Source organism: Tinamus guttatus, unplaced genomic scaffold (genome assembly GCF_059628265.1).
Source record: "Tinamus guttatus ecotype Peru unplaced genomic scaffold, ASM5962826v1 Tinamus_guttatus_pri_ptg000213l, whole genome shotgun sequence".
NCBI classification, from domain to species: domain Eukaryota; kingdom Metazoa; phylum Chordata; class Aves; order Tinamiformes; family Tinamidae; genus Tinamus; species Tinamus guttatus.
Window position 1 is genome coordinate 3,554,564 of NW_028288747.1, and position 20,814 is coordinate 3,575,377.

At 39.2% G+C, this 20,814-nt stretch overlaps 1 protein-coding gene across 1 annotated transcript; it reads right to left on the bottom strand.

Moving 5' to 3' along the window:
- Positions 1 to 2,022: 2,022 nt before the first annotated feature.
- On the bottom strand, positions 2,023 to 17,159 carry DCTD (dCMP deaminase). The gene is made up of 5 exons (XM_010224840.2): positions 17,029 to 17,159; positions 15,544 to 15,679; positions 5,558 to 5,674; positions 3,933 to 4,029; positions 2,023 to 2,145 (listed from the first exon to the last, which is right to left on the bottom strand). Exons 1-5 carry the CDS (start codon positions 17,077 to 17,079, stop codon positions 2,067 to 2,069), a joined length of 480 nt encoding a protein of 159 aa, XP_010223142.1. The 5' UTR covers positions 17,080 to 17,159; the 3' UTR covers positions 2,023 to 2,066.
- Positions 17,160 to 20,814: the final 3,655 nt, after the last annotated feature.

The window sequence follows — 20,814 nt, forward strand, 5'->3', positions numbered from 1 at the left end:
ATACTCAAAATGCAGCTGAACAGGGCCCAGCCAGATCTAACTAATTTCCTCTAGTCATTGACATCGTCATTCTTCATCGGGAAGTCAAAGTGCCACCTCCTGAGCAGCACAGGAAAAGAAGCCGAAGCCTATGTAGATTGCTAGTTGTGTAAAACGGACAAAGGTCAAGCTTTTCTGCAAGGTGCACTCTAAAGTATTCACATACTCTCAAAAGTGAGTGTAGGCGTCCTCCCCTCCCCTTCCATAAAGTTACCCTGGAAATCAGAGCACGCTTACCAGCCTCAACTCTGAAAGCTCACATTCATGATCCTGTCAGACAAAAAACAGTGATTGGAAGAAGTCTAAAGTCCTACCACATTCTGCAATACTGCTCTTCTGTTGCACAGATACAGAAAATTGCCTGAAAAAAAATCATTATAACAATTACTGCATTCCTAAATGAAAAACATCTGGACTTTAGTTCAAGAAAACTTGAATTTTCACGCACATTATACATTCCCATTATCCAGGCTCTTGCATAAAAATACTTAAAGTCAGATGTATGCATGGTGGTTCTGGTTAAATCTGAACTTAGACCGTCAATTAGACTGGAAAAAAAGAGCAATTTTGCTGCCAAACCAAGAATTTTTCTTCATCTCCCCTCTGTCCCCATTGTCAAGTCAATATAACTCAAAATGCTTCCAACTTATTAATTCAGATTAAAGAAAAAAATGTGTATAACCTGCTTCAGTGACATTTTATTAAAATAATTTTTCAGGTTTCACCCTCCCCCTCCATATATGCACAAATTTCTCCTTCTGACAATAAGCCACAGACCAATTGTGAGTTGGAAACAGTTGTAGGGAAGAAAAAAAGAGTCAGAAATTACTAACGGACACATCTTACAATACATTACAACTCTCCCTTTAGTAGCCAAGTGGTTCATGAACATTATACTTTATGTAATATCACAAATGCACAAAATATGCTTTGCATATGATTGCAAAAACAGCAGCACTCTGGAGCCAAGCACATGGTTTAATATTATAATAATGAGTCTACTTTAACATAGTGGATTTTAATAAGACTTTAATAAGACTGGTATGATGCCAAATTACATAATGTCCCAAAATATGAAACAAAGATTTTACAGAGAAAATAAAAGCTCATTGATGTATAACCACTCTTAAAAAACTCCCAGCGTTATCTAAACAAAGCCATTAGGCATATTTAATTTAAAAAAATCAAATTAGAGAAAAGGAACTCAAATCTATTCCCAGATCTCAAAATAAAATTAAAAAGGATATTATTTTAGGCAACATTTATGAAAATGAAGGTACTACGCCAGCACTGGGAAACAACTAACACCATAATTGTGTCTTTTGGCATGGATTTGGATTGAGTATCTCCAATTTCACTCAAAGGACAAGAAGTGATTCAGTTTCCTTACAGGTTAATTTTAAAACTGAACTATGCTGGATTGTCTAGAAGCAACTTAGACCAATAAATTAATTTACCACTATAGATGAAAATCAAATCCCAATAGGACCCTAGGTAAAGGGCCAAATGATTTACTCTCTAAACCCACTCCCCTCTGGGGGGTCCTGGGAAAAGCAAAGAATTGAAAGTTCCTGTACAACTAGGCCTGACATGAAAAACCCTGAACAATTTTCTCTCTACCCACTCCCCGTATATGACAATGTTAGATAGCAATTAAAAGAAAAAGCACTATTCCATTTGTTGGATAGCAAATGCACAGTAGAGCAAATTGGTTAATCTGCATAATCTCTTAAAATATTAGTGTTATGCTATCTTGAAGATTAGTATCGACACAGGTCTATACTTTAAAAGCAGTTTTGATAAAGGCATTAGAACATTTTAAGTAGATTTAGATTTCACATGACAAGATGAGGTGGTGATGGCGAGAAGAGGGAGTGTGGAAGGGCATTTTAGACCTTATAATTCTTAGAAGTCTACTTTAGCTGTAGAAGCCATTAAAAAGTTGCAAATAACTTCAAGATGAAAGGCAATAGCAACTCTTTAGAAAAGGATAATCACAGTCTTCTACAGATTTAATGAGACTTAATTCACAGAAGCTTTTGACTTGGTCTGCTGTTAATTGAATCAAAGTCAATGGTGATCTTGTTACACTTTGGCTTGAATTCCCTAAAAATAAAGAAAAACAGATATTAGCAAGTGGTTAAAACATTTTGCTTGCTTTGGCTACAGCTATATTTCTGAAGGGGAAAGAAAAAAAAAATAGTTCTTTGGATTCACATAGTTTTCATCTCTATGGGAGCCAATTATAGTGCACCACACAGAGAAACCTGGACAAGAAAGACTAAGACAAAAAAGACACATGGGGAGGTTTAGCCTGTACATTCTTCGACTACTGGAGTACATAAATTACCCAGGAGTCAAATGACTTTTAACAACTTAACTGCAGGTGGTGGCATCATGTTACCAGGGCTAAAATTTTTGTTAAAAAAATATTTATACACATATATTTTTGATCACTTTTCTTCCTGCCAAGTTTTCAAATAACGCTTCCATTGTTTGCTTTGCTTTATTTTAATTTTTTTCTTTGCTATGGGAATAGATCACATTATGCATCATACTGGGAAAAAGCCAAACTAGTTAAGAGGGAATCATTTAAAAATTTTAACTTTAGAACTCTAAAATTAATACTGCCACAAAATGTTTCCTTTTATTATCATTAGAGCATCTGCTACAGCAATTAGCAAGGAAGGTATTTGGGGACTGAGCATATATTTTATAGTCTTCTGGTAAACAAAGGATTATGCAAATAGTGTGGATTTAGTGCCTAATTAAGCTCTGCAATTCAGTTCAAGAGATTCATTAAGTACCACCTACATCCTAAATAATCAATACAAGAATGAATAACAATCAACACAGAAAAACACATGCTGGTGACCACAGAAGCTATGAAGGATTAAGACATACATTTTGTCCATAACAGCAGTCTGAAACACTTCTCATCCTGGAAAACTTCTAGGATTTGACTTTCAACACAATAATTTATGCTCCTTAGCCATACAGATTTAATAGAAAAGGAAATAGACTGAGGACTAAAATTGAATTTCAAGTGCTACTGTACATGTTCATGGATATTTCTTAGCCCAGTAGGTACCTTTCATCCTAAAATTTCATCTGTCAGAATTGCTATGTTTGCAAATTTTTAGAAGTCTTTTTTATTAATATTGTATTTTTTTTAAAGTTGCAAAGCCTCCCTGACTGCGTAATTAGCTTCAACCCACAGCATGTTATTGCTATCAAACTAGCTGCTGAACAGATTGTCTTTAGGTATCTTTGTCAGTGTCTTTAAAAACCTATTCTTCAAACATTTTTCAGTTTCTCATTACCTCAAGGCCAGGTTCTATCTTTTTCCCCAGAAAAAAAAAAGAGCTAACCAAAAAAAAAAAAAAAAAAAAACATAATAAATGATGGGTGGCTGGCTTGAGACCTGCCCAAATTGGCTGCAACAAGCATATTAAATATTCAGTTAGGACCAGGTAATCTACACAAATGAACTGGTCATTTCAGTCCAGCTCGTAGTATAATCCAGATTGGAAGGAACCTCACAAGGTCCTGCAACCCCCTGCGCAAAGCAGGGTCAGCTCTAACTCTCAGGTACAACGTAACCAACAATGAGCACACTCACAGTTTCACGGGCAGTCTCCAAAGAGAGTCCAGGAACAAAATGAATATTTCAAGTGGACTATTATCTCATACAGACATTATCAAATTGAACTCTTAACTATAAACAAGGCACAGACAGAGCAAAAGCCTCGTAATTGATTATCTTTGCAGGCACTCGAGAACAAAACACTGTGCAGTGCAGAGAAGAAAAAACACTACCCTAAAGTTGGCAACTCGCACCCAATTTTCTTCCTTTCCGAAACAAAAATAAAGCTAATCAAAAGTTCTCTTACCTATATATAATTCCAGCTAAATCAAACATGCGTCGTGCAGCTGTCATTTCAGTAGTGTCATGATACTTGTCTGACATAAAAATAACTTCTTTTATGCCTAGGAAAGTCATATAGGAAAAACTGGCTAGAATTAACAGCGAAAAAAGTTATATAAAATCTTTAAATCAGAAAAGACAGCACTCATCTACACGCTCTAAAACTCTTTGGCACACCCCTTCTTCCCCAAATATTAAAGATTGCACTTGAGGATAAATTCGCCTAAGATTGAGCTGTTTTGGAAAACCATTCCCTGAAAAACATTGGAATATGTTTGTCCCCCAGCTTTCACTGAAGTTTTGCTCAGGAAATCAGAAACAAAATCTTGCAGCCAAAAAAACAAGACAAGCAAAATAGTTTTGGGGGAAAAAAAAGTGTAATTTCTAGTCTAGTAGAAACTTTCTTTTCCACCTTTTTAATATAACTTAAATCGGGTTTCCTCCCCCAAAAAACCATAAACACCACGTGCCATTCTTTTTCCAAATGTATAGCTATAAAAAAATTTGTTCTTTTTTCTTTTGATTCCATTTTATAAATAACTCTTGCTCTCAAGTTCCTACCCTCACAAAAGCATGCTGCCTCCAACCACTGAACAATCTAGGCCCAAACTGATGATTCCCGTCCTGTTTAAGCAGGGAGAAAGTATAAGGGCTGACCCAAGAAAAGTTAAGAGTTTCAAGGCTACAACATTTTATAGTATTTACCAGACAACACAAATGTCAATACACCACTATTTACTGCCAGTGTGGTATTACACTGGGAACAAGTAGCAAATCTACCTTGAAGACCATTTGATTTTGACTCTAAAGAACAGAAGCTTAGCACAAATGCAGAGTATTAGTCCTTCCCCTTCAATCCCTCAAAGAAGTCTTCTCTGATACTTTTCTTTCTTCCTAGATTCCTGTGACCATCAGCGGGAAAAGAAACTTTCAAGATAGTGATTCTTCCTAGGATTGCAAAATCTTACTTAGAGAGCAAAACAGATGCTATCTTAAGCAGAGAGTTTTATGGAACCAAAGCTTACTGTAAGCGTAATCTGAAAAAGGCGACACATTTAGGCCAGCACACTTGCTGCAGTGGCACAGATTTATAACAATTGTAATGAAACACATAATTAAAGTGGGATCGTATAAGTCTTATGACATTTATGAGCAAAGATATTTTAAAATCTTCAAATATCTACCATGCATCACATTCAAATTAAAATTTCATGTATACTCCCAACAGACCTTTTGTCATGCAGAAGTTTATTTCTTTCTGCCCTACTCTATTCAAAGTGTCAGAGCACAGTAAAATTGACAGTAATTATATGCAAAGCCTGTGTTGTTCTTTGGCAGCTCCTGGTCTAAGAAGTTACAAACCTAAATTAGAAGCACGCTTAGAATCACAGAAGATGCAATTAGCACTCGAAAAATTTGGCACCATTCAGATGCAAGAAAAAAAAACCCACAAGTAGCATCCCATGAAGTTGACAATGCAATTAATTTAGATCTTACAGCAGCAATTTAACATCAAATACATCTGTGATAAGATACCAACAAGCAGGCAGCACTGCAACCTTGACAAATCAAGCTGGCACTACTCCTTACCTGCCTGGATGATGAGTTTTGCACATTCATTACATGGAAACAAGGCAACATACATGCTGCAGCCTTTCACATCAGCTGAGTTTTTGTTCATGATGGCATTCAATTCAGCATGGCACACTAATTAGAAAAAAAACATATAATATTGTTCATTAAATCAGTCAAACCAAAATTGAAATGTTATAACTGCTTACGTCCTGTCAAAGGCAAATAGCTTGCAAGGATTGTCAAAATGGGTAAAGAAATAAAAGCAGAAGCACCAAGATCAAGGAAGGTCAATTGTTCTGACCAGGCTGCCGATTAGTAGTGATATCATTAAGCACATTAGCATTGCCATTTGCTAACACCTATGGCAGGCAACAAAGCCGTAGGCTGTGGGCCAACCACCCTAAGTGAAGCAGTATCTCACAGCTTCACAACTCTCTGGAGTATCTAATTGCCAGTATAAAACAGCTCATTTATGTGTTTACATGCACAGATAGAACATTCTTATGGCTATAAGAGTGCTCTGTGCAGAAGCACAGAGAATCATGAAGTAAAACTGAGCAGCTCTGTCCTCAGGGTCTCAGAACTGCTCAGCTCTGCTGCATGATTCTCTCACCCCAGGAATACCCAAGATGCTCAACCATAAGAAAGTCCCACTTTAATATTAAAGCGAGTTTCTGCTCATTAAAAGGTGCCAGACTTCCCAAGCCCCCAAGCAAAAAAGCAAGCAAACAAACAAACAAGAACCCAACCCCGAGTCCTGTATTTCTCCACAGAGCTGAGATAGCACAGGTAGCTACAGGCTACTCTGCCTTATTCCACCACAGCACAGTAGCGCTTTCTGGACATATCGCCCCTCGGGGTTTGTGTTGTTATACTATGCACTTCAATAGACTATCTATTGTGTTACTAAGGGAACATCTATTGTGTAACTGAAGGGAAAAGAGCTCCATTTACCATGGTCCCCTAGGAAAAAAAGAAAATTAGGTAACAGGACCTCTTCTGGAACTTCCTGTTTAATTTTAGCAATAAACTGTGTAATTTAGAAACTTATCTGCAAAGAAAACGTCTAGAGTCCTGACTTATTTCACAGGCAGGTGCTGAAGTGAAGTATGTGTTTGGGCCTACCTAGAGAAAACAAGAGAGGTTTTTCCACTGCTTGCTTGCAGGATGGATGCAAAAGAAGTTAAGACAAGCAGTTTTGAGCCAAGTTCATAGCATACGTGCTACTATGTAGTGACCGCTGTGTGAACGATCACACAAAGAGCTGAGTGCTGCAGTTTCAAATGTGTAGGAGCCCTTGATGAATGGAAATGCTTTCCTTACGCACTCATCGTCCACGTGGAATTTCCATGCAACTGCTAACACACTATAAATTTACAGCCTAACGTACAGCACACAAACTTGCCCATGGAGATGGGTCGCAAAGGACCAAACACTTGCTAAAGAAAGCTCAGTATCACCTTCTACGAGCATTTCCCTACATCACTGGGATCACATGGTCCACATACATTCTCATAAAAAAAGTAAAATTAGAAATTTACATAAAAATAGGACATTAACCAAGAGATGCAACCTGCTCACTTGAAGGTTTCTATTACAACTCCAACTGCCACAATTGGAATTTCAAGTCACAGTTGGAATTAAATCAAGCAAGAGATGTTAAAAATAATAAGAGCTTTTTTCAAATATATCAATGGTAAAAGGAAGATTAGGCAAAACGTGATTCCGCTGGTGAACAGCATGGTTATGAAAGACACTGAAAAAGCAGTTACTGAATGCCTTCTTCACTTCAGTGTTTACCAAGGGCAGCCCTCTGGAATCCCAGACTCTAGAAACCAGAGAAGGTGCCTGGGGAGAGGAAGACTTGCCCTGGGTAGAGGAAGATTGGGTCAGAAGGCACTTAGGGAAACCTGACATCCATAAACCCATGGGCCCTGATGAGATACACCCGAGAGTGCTACAGCAGCTGGCGGATGTCACTGCTAAGCTGCCCTCCATCATCTTCGAAAGGTCCTGGAGAACAGAGGAGGTGCCAGAAGACTGAAAGAAAGCCAGTGTGATGCCGGTCTTCAAAAATGGCAAGAAGGAGGACAACAGGCCAGTGAGCCTCACCTCCATCCCTGGAAAAGTCATGGAGCAGCTCATCCTGGCTGTTGTCTCCAAACATGTGGAGGATAAGAAGGTGCTCAGGAGTAGTCAGCATGGATTCACCAAGGGGAAATCATGCTTGACTAACCTGAGAGACTTCTATGATGGAATGACCGGCTGGGTAGATGAGGGGAGAGTGGTGGATGTCATACATCTGAAATTCAGCAAGGCTTTTGACACTGTCCCTCACAACATCCTCCTGGACAAGCTCCGGAAGTGTGAGTTAAATGAGCGGACACTGAGGTGGATTAGGAACTGGCTGGATGGCAGAGACCAGAGGGTGGTGATCAGCGGTGCCGAGTCTAGTTGGAGGCCTGTAGCTAGTGGTGTCCCACAGGGGTCAGTCCTTGGTCCAGTCCTGTTCAATTTGTTCATCAGTGACCTGGATGAAGGCACAGAGTGCTCCCTCAGCAAGTTTGCTGATGACACGAAACTGGGAGGAGTAGCCGATACCCCAGAGGGCTGCGCTGCCATCCAGAGGGACCTGGACAGACTGGACAACTGGGCGGTGAAAAACCTCATGCAATTCAACAAGGGCAAGTGCAAGGTCCTGCACCTGGGGAGGAATAACCCCAGACACCAGTACAGGCTGGGGACCGACCTTGTGGAGAGCAGCTCTGCAGAGAGGGACCTGGGTGTCATGGTGGATGACAAGTTGACCATGAGGCAGCAGTGTGCCCTCGTGGCCAAGAAGGCCAATGGGATCCTGGGGTGCGTTAAGAAGAGCATCTCCAGCAGGTTGAGGGAGGTGATCCTGCCCCTCTACTCAGCCCTGGTGAGGCCACATCTGGAGTATTGTGTCCAGTTCTGGGCCCCACAGTATAAGAGGGATGTGGAGCTGCTGGAGAGAGTCCAGCGCAGGGCCACAAGGACGATCAGGGGCCTGGAACATCTGCCCTATGAGGAGAGGCTGAAGGAGCTGGGCCTGTTCAGCCTGGAGAAGAGAAGGCTGAGAGGGGATCTAATCAGTGTCTATAAGTACCTCAAGGGAGGCAGTGAGGAGGATGGTGCTGGGCTCTTTTCAGTGGTGGCCACCAACAGAACTAGAGGTAATGGCCACAAACTGAAGCACCAAAAGTTCCACAGGAACTTAAGGAAAAATTTCTTGACAGTGAGGGTGACAGAGCACTGGAACAGGCTGCCCAGGGAGGTTGTGGAGTCTCCTTCTCTGGAGATCTTCCAAACCCGCTTGGACGCAGTCCTGTGCCACGTGCTCTAGGTGACCCTGCGTGTGCAGGGGGTTGGACTAGATGATCTCTAGAGGTCTCTTCCAACCTTAACAGTTCTATGATTCTATGAACTGGGCCTCTGCATTTTAAGCATATACCACCAAGTATACAAAACTTACCCATTTTCTGGATTTTCTAAAATTTATAATTTTAATGCTAATTATTTAACGCCAAACCTATCGTTGAATTCTACTAATCTTATGCTATCTTCACAGTAAGCTGTGGGAGAATTATTTTTCCAGCATTATGGAAGAATGGATCAAGAATACACTGCTGCAATTTCAGCAGCTGGAACTAGATGACATCGACAGGACAGAACCACCACTTTTCACTTTCTTTGAACAATATACTTTTGTTCTAGCCAACAGTTTAAGATATGGAAGACAGCCAGAAAGAAGGGTAGGGGTTACTTTCAAAGGCTCATAGAACTCAAAAAACTGCTAGTTACCTCCATATTTTTCCTTAGCTAAAATTCCTAAGGTTTAAGCCATAAAAACAAACATGTTTCATTATTAATACTGCAAAGTTTCCTTCTTTCCTTCCTGCATTGGTAAGAGCCTTCAAGAAACTGCCTTAGCTTAGAGAAACTTTCAACAACAAGTTTCTTCTCAAGCATAAGCAATTTCAATGCCAAAATATTGTATAAGACGAACAGCTAGGGTGAGGGAAAAGAGAAGTTTTGCTTCCTGATCATCTCAATTCAATCTGAATTTCAGAGCAACCAATGACACTGAAGAGAAATTCAAAGAAGGCAGAAAGACTTGGGGAAGGGAAGAATCAGAGACTAATACATTGCAAGATAAAAATAAATAAATAAATAAATAGGAATCCAGAAGTCCAAAATCCCCGCTGTTAATAGCTAAATAGTTCTTATTTGGTCATTAGGAGTTTCCTAACTTACTAAGAGTACTCACTGACCATTTCAATATTCATGACATATTTTTCTCTCTCAGACAGTAAGAAGCTATATTTTTAATCATGCACAGGTACATAGCATTTCAGAACTCCAAAAATTGTATTAAAATAGACTAGTAATACTAAGATTTTTTACAATACCTTATGGGGCCCCTACCTTCCCCCCCGCCCCATATCCACATATAGCCAACATAATATTAAGTCTGCAACACTATCTTCCATTATGGAAAGTGTCTTGAAAAGTATTCTCTAAAGGCTTCATTAGCTGAAGAAATAACCATGCAAGGAGAAGCTGGTATTATATGTTCTGACATTCCCACCACCTGTTAATATGTTAACAGGAGAGGAGGGGAAAAAACACAGAGGAATGACTGCTTCATTACTTATAATACTAATTGCTGCTGTATTTTTATCTTCTTTTTGCATCACGTATTGCTTTCAGTTGCAGATATGAGTAGCACTCATCCAAAAGCCTATAAGCTAAATCGCAGAGATCCTTTCCTTACCTATACAGGATTTTTTCTTTTTTTTTTAGTATTATTAATCTTATGAAGATATTCTTATTAGATTGTAGTATCATAACTACTCATACCACCTACTAAAAATTTTCTGGCACAAGTATATAAGAACTATATTCAAGTGTGTATTAGTAGTGTTATAAGACTTGTATACTTGATGAAGATCTTTAGTAGGGACCACCAAAAAAATAAGTAACCTTGTTAGAAGCGATGGAAAAAATGGGTTGGAGGCAGTGTTATAATTAATTACTAATTGAAGCAAACTAAGAATTTTGAGAAATGATGCATTGAATATGGTGCTACATTTAAAAAGAATGCACTAAATGCAAATAGATTGGTACACAGCATGTTTTAACTTACACTCTTTTGATTCAACTTATTCAGACTGCCATGTTGATCAACTTGACTAATGTTATCAGCCCCCAGCAGTGCAGGTCATAGCAAGCTCTTTTGCAACACAGACCTGACACAGAAATAGACACAGGAAATTCTGTAATTTGGGCTACTGGTTCTCAGTCTTTTGGTAAAAACTTTCCCTTTGCCAGGTTCTTACCCCTCTTGCATTGCAACCCCATCCAGGTTCCACCTACCTGTTATCCTGTGCCCATGGATAACTGAAGCTAGACTGAGAAGATCATCACACGCTACCAAAATGACCACAGCCTGGACAACCATAGGGCACAGTGTTTGGTGGCTCTGAAAGTAACAGGATGATGATTTTGTTTTTTTTTTCTCTTTCAGATTTGTGGAAGCAGGGGATGGCTGTTGGTCACTGTATTAGCAGAAAGCTTAGACACTGATGGGGGGCTGACACCATCCTCACCCCATTTTTGATGCTTTCTCACTTGTGCACTGAAGGAAGGACATTGCTGTGGTCATGGCAGAAAGGTGAGGAAAACCTGAGCAGATTCCCATGGAGCCTTAGCCTCTGCAGACTGTAAGTAAGAAGGGACAGCCCAACCTCACTGGGAGAGAAGAGAACTGGGAAGTGAAGATGGCACCCACTCAGTCCACTTACAAGCATCACACGAAATCTGCTGGAAGCAGAAAAGCAAAGCCCCTCTCAGACTGGTAAACACTAATCCATCCTATTTTCCAGTTCTTCACATCTGTTCCAAGTCTATTCTGACCTCAGTGAAATGGAGAAGTGTTTCCAAACTTTCTAGAGATTTGATATATGCCAGCAAAATTGAAAAAGAAATGTATGCAGGACAAGAGAGAGAGTTGGTGTAGGTGGAGACCGTTTCCTACGGATCCCCTTTCCAGTCAAAGCCTCAGCTTTGCGCTGCCAACTGGAGACAGAGCATCACACTTTTTCATAATGCTTTCTCTCAGCAAGTTTTGTGCTCTCAAATACCAGCCTCTATAAAAGTAACACTTGCCTAAATACATTTAAGTGTTCATCTCTGGCTGGGGAGGAGAGTGGAGACGAAAAGCTCATAATCCTAACATGACAAAACGGTAGTAACGGTTCTGTTTCATTTTACACAGGAGGTACCATTAAATTACGCCACAGCACATATTTTACTATATCTAAATCTGTATAAATATTTGTAAGCATATTTACTCAGTAGTTTCTGTTGCTTAAAGGCTTCTAAATTTGCCAGACATTTTTACTTAAAACTCTCTTAATTAGAGACTGGTAGTCAGATAGATATTCCTAGATTATAGTGGAGACAGAGGGCATAAGAGGAACACAGCAACAAGCATTAGTGGGAAGATTTATATTAATAGAAGAAAAAAGTAGTATTTAAATGATTAATGAGAGGAAACAGTCCATCAACAAATCCTTGGATTCATCTAGCAGCAATGGGGGCATTCACTTTTGTCTCTGAAAAGCCAGAATTCCATCTAATTATTAAGAAGCTTCTGCACACTGTACTGAACAAAAAGCTTTAGGAAAAGCTTTTAACATCATCTTAGTATTTCTCCTCTATGCCCAGAAACATTCTCATTTCTGTCACTAACTGGCAGGCTGGGAAGAACCAGCAATGAAAATCTGATTTTGTGCTGTGCCAATACAGCATACAGAATGACAAGTACCTTCTAATATGACAAGGCATAACAATACTAGAAGAAGGCAGGAAGTTTCAATCAGCTTCAACACTCCCATAAGCAGTGGATAGCATCTATGGGTGATCCACATCACAATTCCCGTAAAATCCCAACAGCTTACAAATACTTGCATCCTCTAGAGTAAAGTGAGCACCATCTACCCTGCCTCGAGGCTTTCTTTTGGTAATAGCAGCTCACGTTACACTTATGTATAGGCAAGCAATTAAAAAACAAACAAAAAAAACCCACAAATGTAGCCCTTTCCAAAGCATTGACCCACACTTTGAGGTATAGATCAGATTTATACTGTTAAACAGTAGACAGATAGCAGACACACAGAAGTTTAAATCAACAACTTTGCAGATGCAGTAAAATTTAAGAGTGACAAGACTTGTTTAGCTCTAACCAAAAACAGGTGAAAAGATTGTTACTAATACATGTATAGAGGAAGAGGCAGAGAAGAAAAGGTTAAAGTGAAAAGAAAAACTATAAGAACACACAAAAGCATAAAGCAACTCCAAGTGAATTCAGGGTAGAAATATGAAGGCTTCCAGCTATGAAACTGTGAAACCGATCAAAGCTGAGGGGTCAAAATATTCATCTCGTCTCATGCTGGAGCTCAAAACTTTATGACAGGAGCCTCTCCCTTGCTCTTGCTGGGACAGCCTCCGGGTCCCAGCCCTTGCTGTGCCTGTGCTGCCAACCACACACGGGCAGGGACTGGCCCCTGGCTGGGCCAGACTCGCTGCTGCTCACTTTGCTCAGGGCTCCGCCAGGGTTGCACAGCACTGGGCCCTGGGGTTCCTCAAGGCGCCCTATCAGCAGCCCCACTAATCTTAATTTTGTATGTTTCAGTTCAAAGTGCATAAAGAAAGAGGGCTGTGCTGCAGCCCAGCAGAGTGGTATTTTTAAAGCATGGAGCAAAATACGCATTACATATCCCCTGGTGTGGCCTGAGGGAGAGAGGGAGGAAGGGAGGGGAGCTAAGCATCGTGGCTCAGCAGGCTTTGCACTACAGGCCTAAGCAGGATGGAGGGCACCACGGCCGGACTGAGCAACTGCAAGTGGCTTGGAGGGGTCCCAAACAGGCAGCATGTGAGCTACTGGCTATGCCCAACATGCAATCATTGCGTGAAACTATTTGGTATTTGGATCCACCCCCAGCCCTTTCCTCTAGGAGGGCAGATGCAAGTAACAGCTCTGGAAGAGATCTTCCAGATTAGTGTGGTGGCACATGCACAAACAGCATCAGCTTTATCTAATAAGCTACACTGCAGCTCTAGTGATGAAGGTGCCAGCATTTTATGATAAGTTAATGGAGCTAACAGTAAAACTGTAGCATCTCTGAACAAGCTAGACAGGGAAAAAAAAAAAAAAAGCAAGGATAAAAAGGAAAAGCTCAATTTAGAGAAATGCTGTGATGATTAGCACAAATGGAAAGGAAAACATGACAGTTTAATGAGATTTTAGCAGCCATCCTATATGTCTCTGAATCTAGCACATTTTTTCATGTAGAAGACTTTTTAATATATACTTGTCTGGTCTGTCAACTGTGCTATCAAGATTAATACAAACCGCTAGAGTTTAAGTGATCTTGGAATCACAAAAGCAGTCCTTTATTCATCACAGCAGACACTGTATGTTACAAAGCTGTGATTTTTTTTTTTAAATGAGTTGAAGACTAAGTTCCTTAGCAGAGAAAGGTAGTGGTTAGACCAATTCCTAGAGAATAGCTCATCTCTGCATAAACTGTTTGGTTAGCACATTTTTAAAAACCATAACATTTTACTTGCTAGAACACTCCACCTCTTTCGGTGTCAGTGTTAACTAATATCCAAAAAACAAACAACAACAAAAAACACATCAACCACCATCAATCTCATGCCATCCTATGCAGAAATTCCTCACAAGTCTATACTACTTTTAAACTGGGCATTTTAGATTTGAGTGTATTTCATGAGATAGTGCTCATTTCCTTATCCTGTAAGTGATGGGCAGACATATAAAGCTGTGCCTTCATTATGAGGTCCAAAAAGCTAATCCTGCAACAGTTACAAATGAAACTGGTGCCTTAGCTCAGGTAAAACTCTTAAGACTTAAACAATTTAAGACTTGAAATTTGGCACTCGCTGGTCCTTGTACCAGAAATATATCTCTTAGGATAATTAATATGAAACTGTCCCAAATTTAAGAGTTAGCCAAGGAGGTTTTAAAACAAGTTGCTAAACTTCACAACAACAAAAACATCAGGATTATAAGAAATCAAATATGAAACTGTTGAATTATGTGCTGAACTACGGCATATAATCTTTCACTTCACTGCTATGGGAAAGCAGAAAACAGTATGAGGCCCTCGAGTAACACAGGGAACTTAAAAACTAGTGAAATCTAAATTCTGTATTAGACAATTCAGTAAAAATTGGAAAAAAAAAAAAAAAACAGTTCTCAGGGTTCTTGTTTTGCAACTCTTCTCTGCCACTCATGATCCCAGGACAAAAGAACTCTCCATTTTCCAGTTCCTTGAGCTCCAGGTATGGTGGTCTCACCCAATACAGGTTGAGTAGCAGCTGATATGGAAGCTGCTATTTCCATACCCTACTTTCACTTGTGGAAGAAGTGAGAGTCAAGAGAGGACACGTTCTTCCCTTCCTTATCAAGCCTAACTATGGTTCTTCCCCAGAATCAGCTATCTTGCGCCACAGGCAACAGCTCTCCACTCTATTTTGTGTCCACAACGACCACCTTAGCTCTGGAGTTTCCCACAAGCACTGGACTTTACAAGTCTTGTACAGGTAATTTAAGCCCAATTATTTGTTTTGCACCTATATGATCTTAGTAATTTCTGTGGAGATAAACACACAAAAGTAACATTATCTACACACTGCAATTGTGTTCTAATGAGTGTTATACCTATAATCCAAATGACTAATGACTTAGGCACATGCTTCACAAGGAAAGCCTTCACACAGACTGATTTCACCTATTTTCAGAATCGTGATTTTTATTCTGATGTTCTATGTACATGCACATTAACAGAATCAGCTGAGTGGAAGAAAACCTGATCAGTGTTTTGCCAGCTGAACTCACACATGTGCAGACATCACAAGCCTGACCCGTCAGCCACAAGAAGCCTTACCATAGGGATATTTCGTGTCTAGTCTGTGTGCTGCTGTTCTTGTCCAGGGTAGTACATCATCACTGCAGCCATTAGGCATCCCATTGTATCCAATTCCAACAATCTTGTTTTCTGAATTTACAATGCAAGCACCAACCTAAATAAAATAAGATTCATATAGTACCAACAGCATGCAAAACAACACATCAACAAGAGAGGTGAAACCTGAAAACTCTCACAAGTGATTCAAGCTTCACCTATATGAAGCCACACCATCTAGTGAGCTGGGCTACTGTTGCATCCAACCGACAGAGCTTCAAAATAATCCCTAGTTCTCTCTGGTCATGAAATCCCAGTCCCCTCCAGCCAGCACTGTTCCTTGGCTGATTATGAAGCGAGTGAGTTAGGGGAGCAGAGCTAACACAAACTTAACCCTACTAAGCACAGGTTTTGTCAGTTCAGCTCCCTGAACCATCTTTTCCAGCACTAGCAGTAAGAGGAGCAGCAGTGTAAGAAAAGGGATGGAAGATGAAATAGGAATATTAGTATTAACATAAATAGGAATGTTTTAGCTCCAGTAGGCTTCTCTGCCTTGTTTTAGCTAATATGCACTAAAATACTAGACCTTAAAACTTTCACACCTTATTATTCTAGCCCAAGTCTGCACTATGACTTTCCTTTTAGAATTGAGTGTCCTGCTTCCTGTCTGTATTTTAGTTAGGTGAATTAAAAATCAATTCTATTGCCATTTCAATACAAGTAATAGATGGATTAAACAGCCCTCAAGTAAAAAAAAAAATAGCCCTAAATGAATAAGCTTTAAAGCAATTAAGAGCCATGATGTATAGAAGTCAGCAAGTAACTGAGAGCAGACTGTCAACATGCATTTTACTGCACTGCTTTGTTAGGCTTTTCTTCTGGAACTTTTTTCCACAGAAAGGAAGACTGACAGGAGCACTGGCCCTGGAGAAGGCCATATTTCAGGAAAATACATGTAAAACACCTCAAACACCTCAAAGCACCTCATATTCAAATGCAATGAACACACTCATGAAAGCAGTGAAGGATGGGAACAGTGAATGGGAAGAGAAGGGAGGACCTAAACTAGAAGGAAACTTAAGCAACCCAGAAAAAAGAGAGAAGTTTTATACTGTCTTAAAGGTGCTGAAAAGAAACTTGAGACCCAGATTCTCAGATTATAAATATTATCTAATGCTTTCTGTAATTACATCCTCCTCAAACAATAACTGTATTTGCTAGGAAAAAAAAAGAAAGAAAATGAATGTGTTATTTTAAACTTTATGTGAAGAGCAGATTTACAAAACTTTGAGCTGCAAATGTACACATGCAAGTTCAGACCCAGTAAGAGGATTTCTGTAAAAAAAGGTGCTGACCATGTTAGAAGTTGAATAGCTATATACTGAAATAACTTTTAGTAAGAAATCCCCCAAATTGCTACATGCAATATAGATTATTTTATGCTACTCTTATATACTTCCTTCTTACCTGAGAATTTGGATCCTTACTTCTTTGTGCTGACAAAAAAGCAACTGCCATGAAATATTCAGGCCACTCCAAATAATCCTCTCTTTTTCTGCAGGGTATTTCATTGCCAACCCTACAGTTTATGGGGAAAAAAAAAATCCATTAGCAAAGAACACTTAGCAAGAGATATTACAGATTGCATTCTCTTGGTATAGAGAAGTTTTTTTTTTTTTTTTAAAGACGTAAAAGATATTTTTGTTGCATCAGAAGATACTAGGATCCAGGTCTGACTCTCAAGAAATTATTAAAGACGGAAAGTAGGTAAATATGAAAGACAGAATCAAACTGCTGTCAATATGAAGTAACCAGGATAGGAATTTGGCCAGAAGACTATGTTTTACTGCTAAACTATTGGTGAATGCAATCAATGTGATGTCCTTGCCAAGAACATACATGCAACCTTTCAAGAGAAAGGCACCCAAATGAGGTTGCAAATTTCAGTTTAAGATAAGACGAGTGAGCTATTTAAAGCACTGAGCTAGTCAAAGACAGATCAATTTATCCTTGATAGAAAACACCTTGTATATTTGTTAGATTCTGATATATCACACACTGGCATTCTTTCCACTCAAACAGCATAACGTTTTTATGACGACTGTGCTAATTGCAAGCCTCTAATCTAGGCTATTTTGTACTTTCGCTTACAACAAGGACTTACTGGACTTCTGTTTGGAAGCTTCCCACGTGGTCATTCATCTTCACCCGCACAATTATTGCCACGAATTTGCCTCTCTTACAGCACTTATGGGCAACAACCTGGGCTGTAAGTCATCCTGACGGCCCTCAGAGCACCTGCTGCAAGGGCTGCCCAGCTACCACCACCCACTCGATCATCCATCTGTGTCCTCAGGAAGACTAAAGGGCTTTCACAAAAAATAAGCAGGTAAAAAGGCCTTTAATATTGTATTTAAGGGATATGTTTTGCTGTGTATCTCTCTGCTGAAGTTTCACCTTCTTCCTTCTCCTCCCCATCATGTGATTTTAAAACAAATGAGAAGACAACAAAAGAAAGGCAGAGGTGGCTATTAACAGAGGAAAACAGAACTCGATGATTCATTTATTAAGGCTTCACAGTGCTCAACCTGGACACAAAGTATCACAACAGCAGCACAAGTACAACAGTAACTAGCTCTTCCACCTCAAGAATGTCTCTTTTAAAAACTCACAGCTAAGTTTCTCTTGAGATTTTGCCCCTTTGTGCAAGTCTTCTAAAAACCTGAAGAGATGGGTCCAAGAAGGAACTTCCCCTGTAGATGAAACATGTAAGAGTAGCACAGAAAGTTGTTTCTTTTCCCATATTGGGGGTTGCATTCTGGCGGAAGGGAGGGAGAAAGCAAAACCACCTTCTCTTGCCTACTTATGGTTGACAAGACAGTTTGGAGAGCAGAAGACACATAGCACAGGAAGCTTCTGTGCTTTTCTCTTCAAATAGGGGGAAAACAAGACGTAAATCCCTCCCCTCAAACATTTATATAAATTTTAAAGAAGAGATCAAATCCAAAGAAACGCCACCAAAAATCTCATTGCTCATTTGTATGCTGTAGAACATCCCAAATACAATAGAAATGTAAGCAATGCATTACTTTTCTTCTTGGGCTCCTCTCAGCAAGAACTACAGCGTAAGGCCCCTTAGGAAAAAAGGTGGAGAGACTGCGATACCTTCCAGCAATGTACAGCCATGCAGAAAAATACCACAGGTAACAGCACGCAGCAAGATAGCAGCTCTAGTACCAGGCACCTTCTGAATAGAAGCATACCTTAGAGGACAAGAATTTTTCTTAATTATTACTTTTATAACAACAACAACAACAAGATGAAAAGTCTGTAGTAGAGGATTTCAGTTAGCCTTACTTTCATAAAGAGATTATGCTGCCGGACTGGACTGAATACCAATATGTGATAAAACTGAACTTTAGAACCCTATAAAGTGCTACTTACCTAAGATAAATTGCTCTGTCTCAGAATAACTCAAATATTGCCTATTACAAGTAAGGAATTTTGTCTTGTTCTTGAAATGAGTTATAGTTATCGTTGAAGCCATGTTTTCAACGTACGGAAGGAGAAAATAGACATTCTGCAAATTAGCACACACTTTCACACACTTGCAAAGAGCCAAATATTGCCAACCATCAAAGCAAACACAAAGGCCAAATATATGATTCTGGGACCAAAAATGGCTTGAGACATCCTAACAAACAAATTGTGACTGTATCCTCCTAAGCTGTGCTAAATTGTGCTAAATCTAACACACAGTGCAGCCTACACCAAACAAAACATTCTGGGAAAAGCCCCTTTAAAAAAATCCAACAATGCTCTGAACTAAGAGATCCTGAGATCTCCTTTATTACATTATTCCCTAGGAACCCTATCTGTTCAAAAAACAAGAGCTACTATTTACTTTTCTTGTAAATGCAGCATTGTGTGCAAGTGGAAGTCCCTCAGAGCACCAACTTCACAGGAAAAGTAGATTATCTGGAAAAAAAAAAAAAAAAGGCCTACATCAAGAAGAAATGTGTGTGTGTGTGTGTGTGTGTGTGTGTGAGGGTTTATAAAATAAACCCTATCTACTTTTACTTAACATCACCACATTTGGCTAGATAATTTGCTGAACTCAATGTGCAGGAACACAAGAACATGTAATGGGTATAAAACATAAATCATTTCTGACTGAGCAGAAGTGAAGGGCCAGCAGTCAAGCAGGTACTGAAAAATTAAGTTTATAAATTTTAGGCAGGTGATCGGCTTCCTTACCCTCATCTGTAACATCCAGAGCTCCATGAATAAAAGCTGTTTTCAGAAATATCATAAATAGTTGTAAATTGTGCAAATGAGGCTTATCCTTATGTTAGTTCATAATAATTTACGAAGAATTTATGAATTTGACCATTAAAAGGGTAATTTGATAAAAATGATTGCAATCGAAAGCCATGAAGGTAACATTGTTTAAGGAAGGAGGAAAAACATACTCTCAAATTCTAAAATGTTCAGTAGTCTGAATAAAAGTCTGCATAAGTAATATTTCAAAGGTGAACATAAAAAAAAAAAGCTTCTGGAATTAAAGGACAGTGCCTCCCTCCTCAGCTCCTTTTTATCTACCTAGCTTTCAAGTAAAGCATAATAACTGAAAAAAGCAAGAAATCTCATTTAGTTAATAAAAAGCAGAGTGTACCATAATGAAAGTTTTAACTGAGAATCCTAAAGTAGAATACATCACCTAAAATCTTTTTGGAGGGACTTATGATGGTCAGTTACATAACCATTTAGTACAACTGGAGCAGACTAACCCCCTCTTATAACGCTTTAAAAGCTTCTCCCTCTGACATCACGTGTAGTATGTTCCAACTGTATTATATTATTATTTTTTCCAATACCGTGTGTATTTCCTGAAGATCAACTATCAATATTGTCCCTCAACTCAATGAATTTCAAGTAAAAAAAGGAAAAGGCATATCATGTACTAAGGGAAAAAAAAAATGAGGGGATAGAATTTCAATGCTAGTTCTTTCCTTAAGCATGGTTGTTTTGTTTCTAATCACTGTTCAAATGGGTATGTGATTTCCTTTACTTATCCTTCCTCTCATGCAGGTACTGTGGTACAACCACTGCACAGTCCTTACTCCAAAGAAGGTTTTTTTTTTTTTTTTTTTTTTTTTTTTTTTTTGAGTGTGGGAAGGAGGAAGGGAACCTTTCTTACAGAAAAGTGATATCCTCTGCATTGAAAATTAAATACACCCAGCTCTTCCACGA